Source organism: Salvia miltiorrhiza, chromosome 5, assembly GCF_028751815.1.
Source record: "Salvia miltiorrhiza cultivar Shanhuang (shh) chromosome 5, IMPLAD_Smil_shh, whole genome shotgun sequence".
NCBI classification, from domain to species: domain Eukaryota; kingdom Viridiplantae; phylum Streptophyta; class Magnoliopsida; order Lamiales; family Lamiaceae; genus Salvia; species Salvia miltiorrhiza.
The window spans coordinates 7,420,200-7,423,932 of record NC_080391.1 but is presented as its reverse complement, the minus strand read 5'-3'; the positions used below and the strand labels follow the sequence as shown (position 1 = coordinate 7,423,932).

General features: G+C 41.1%; 1 protein-coding gene across 1 annotated transcript; it reads right to left on the bottom strand.

Annotated features, from left to right (window-relative positions):
• Positions 1–1,540: 1,540 nt before the first annotated feature.
• On the bottom strand, positions 1,541–3,376 carry LOC130985643 (U-box domain-containing protein 8-like). Its single transcript, XM_057908713.1, has one exon. The coding sequence runs from the start codon at positions 2,926–2,928 to the stop codon at positions 1,822–1,824; it is 1,107 nt and encodes a 368-aa protein (XP_057764696.1). The 5' UTR covers positions 2,929–3,376; the 3' UTR covers positions 1,541–1,821.
• Positions 3,377–3,733: the final 357 nt, after the last annotated feature.

Sequence of the window (3,733 nt, the reverse complement as noted above, 5' to 3'; positions counted from 1 at the left end):
ACCAATTACCTGAATTTGACATGAGCAGAAGTATGAAGACACAGTTTTTACCAAAAAAATAAACAAGGAACTTGTGTCTAGAAATAAAAGTATATGGATCCAATTAAAATAAGAATGTAGGATTTAAATATACCTTGTTCTTTAATTTATTACTTATTATTCCCCCTTGAGGCGTATACTTGAAATTTCCCCATTGGTATTGGCACTCTCGCTCTGCCTCAGACATCACTCCACATAAGGTTATCGAAAGAGACGAACACAAGGGTTAATTAGGTGGCTATACCTACTGCTAAATGCTAATGCTACAAGTTTCTGAATATGCAAAGCCGAAATTTGGCATCACTGAGAATTAAGTCAGCAATGTTCACAAATAGCAATGCCATAAATCCATTTAATTAATTAATTATACGGAAGCATCTGAAAAGATAAGGACCAAACAGGCCAACCTCTGATATGGAATTTCGAAAGATTCTTCCTATGTTACCACTTGCAGTACTAAAATAGGTGAGCATTAATAGGTCCAATTAAGAAAGCAACCACAAGTTTACCAAGACAAAATAGCATTAATAGTCCAATTAAGCCATTTAGGTCTTTCCCGGAAGCTGCTCGCCACCAACCAAATCATACTGAAAATGACAATAATCTAATCCCAATCACACCAAGTTTTCATCGATTATATATATATATATATATATATATATATATATATATATATATTAATCTGCCCATCGCTTTTGGAGGCCGGCAGCTACAACTTACATACCAGCATTAAGCCACTAATACATATTCCTTTCTTTAAAAAAAGATAAAAAGATATACATATTCCTTGATGGTACAATATTCAACGAGCTTGATTGCATAGTTGAACGACACAGGGACTCATGTACAATTTACTGCAATCACTTTGGAACAGCACTGGGGCTCTATTACACATCTGGATAAAATCGAAAGAGAAATACATCTAATATGATCCACACATGCCAATGGAGTCAAAGAATCTATGTGAGTAGAGATAGGATAATGAAAAACTGTGTAAGAGCATATATATAAGGCCATTAAAGATTGCAGATACAGGAAAAGCAATCAACAGCACTCAGTGGTAAGTGAAAACCATCTACCTCAGATTGCAGATTCTTCAATGCAGAGATGGAGTGGTGGAATCCTAAAACTAAAATTGGGTCAAGGGCATAACAGAAGAGATTAAAGTTATAAACTTTTGAACAAAAAATGGTACCTGCAGAGTCTCCAGTGATGAAATAGTAACATTTTCATAGGAGTTTGGAGCAATACAAATGAGATGGACTGGTGGGTAATCTAGAAATACACAAAAGGCCAAGACAGATATACCAAAACAATTACGCACTATGTTGGGCCAAGTACATTTCAGTAAAGAGCTGATTCTTGCATGAAAAAGAGGATTCACAGCATAGTGGTAAGTACATTTCAGAAAATAGTTGATTCTTGCATGAAAAAAAGGCTTTACAGCAGCCACACCCGACCCCAGATAAAATGTCACATACATTGATAAAACCATGCCAAGTAGCTTCAAAACCAACCAGAGTTGGAGACTAAAATTCAAACTCAACAAGGTCATCTGAGATAGTATTTGGATGATTGGCAAATTTTGAACTTTGAGTATCTAGTATTTTGAGAGAGCATCAACAACAGGAGACGCCATATGTATCGTCTGATTATTTGAAAGTGTACAATAAAGAACCAGATTCCTCGGTACGTCATTCTTTATACAAACAACGGTTAAAATTACAAAAACTTGCTACTCACCTTGAAGATCAATTTTTTGAATTAAATCCATCTTCAAGATCATACATTTCTCCTCTTCCCTTGCAATATCTGAATCAACATCTTGGCGTTCCGCCTGACCTTCTCATTGTCGTCCTCCAACAACCCTACACAGGTCTCAAACAGCCCTTCTCTCAAAGCTTCTAAACCCATTTTTTCACTATAACAACAGAGGGAACTCAATGTTAGCAGCGCATACTGCACGCCCCTCGAACTCCCGTTGCTCACAATCCCTATCAAAATATCCAAAAACCCACAAAACCTCAACATTTCATCTCGCGCAAGTTTACATTTTGCGAGCAGGCCCAAGACCTCCACGGCCCGCTCGAGGCCCGAATCGGCATTTTGGATTAAAATTGGCACCGCCCCACACTGAATTGCTCGAACCCGATTTTCGGAGAAGGAACAAAGCGTGAACAATGCGGTGGCCGCTTCCTTTCTCTCTCTTGAAGTGCCCATCTGTAGGAGGGATACCAAACCCGGAATCGCATCCGGGTAGGACCCGATTGTGACCTTGTTGACTTCCAGAACGGCGAGGCTGGTCAACACGGTGGCGGCCACAGCGCGTGAGTCCCCAACGCCGCAATGAAGCGCGTAGACGACCTTGCCCACAATTCCCTCGGCCACCAGCCCTACCTTGCTGTCGTCATCCAGGCTCAAATTCAGAACAAAATGAAGGGCCTTCTCCTGGAGGCCCGGCTCGCCCGAGTCGATACAGTTCAAAACCGCCGACACGGCCCCCGACTCGGCTAGGCGGCGGCGAATCGCGGAATCGCGCTTGCAGAGGCGGCTGAGTTGGTCGAGCGAATTGAGCTTATCCTCCAGCTGGGACGAGGGAGAAATCAAAAGCTGGATTAGGGCTTGCGGATTGGGTGGGTGGGGGTGGTGGGGTTTAGGCAAGGAGAGGAGGGTGTAATTAGAAATGAGGCTGCGGAGGGCGTGGTTGGGAATGAGGGAAGGGGGTTCCGGCAGGGGCAGTTTCGTAATTGGACAGGAGCGGTGCCCAGCGTCGAGCCACTGCTGAATGGAGGCGCGATCGAAGGTGTGGCCGGAGGAGAGGATGACGGGGTCAGACATTATCTCTAAAGAAATGGGGCATTTGAAATCGTCCGGTAACTCAACGGCCATTCTTCTTTTTCTTCAATTTTCTGGTTGTGTCAGTTGAAATTTAGGGAGAGAGAAACAGAAAGAGAAAGAGAAAGAGAGAGAGGTTTATGAGGTTTACGTGTGCTCGGAGAAAAGAGTGTTGAGTTGTGAATTTGTGAGGAGAGGAGATTAATACTATGTGTGAGGTGGTGGAGCTCCCCTTGTGACACTGCTCTCTCTCTCTCCACTCACTACGTCAATTACGCTACTGCCCCTAATTTTTTTAATTAAATTCTTGTATATTCTTTTCTTTTGTTTTTTCCCCAATATACACATAATATCTGCACTAGCTACGTCCTATATGAGGCTGTTTCATACTTGATTTGATGTTTAATTGGAAAAAGAAAAAGAAAAAAAAACTGTTACAAAACGATCCAATAGACATTACTACTAAAAGTTATGGACAGGACAGCTATCTACGAATTCAATTCAATTTTGCTTTCAGTTAATCGCTAGAAGCTGGATAAAAATTGTAATAAAACCCGGATTATCAACTAATAAAATATTTAGACACGATTTCTGTAGCTTAACGGCGTAATTAAAAAATATAGATCGGCAGAAATGAGAGTGATTAAATAGAAGATGATAATGGGCGTGATGGATTTTTGTCGGTTGTGGGTTTTGCCGGTAAAAAGGGGAATTTGGGAACATCCAAATCAAAGGGGTAGTTTGGGAAAGAAATCATTCTTCTCCCTCTGCCTTTTGGGTAACGTTTGAAGGCGTGCTTCTGCTCAACGGATTTATGATACCATGTCAAGAATTAATTAATTAATTCTCAATTTTTATT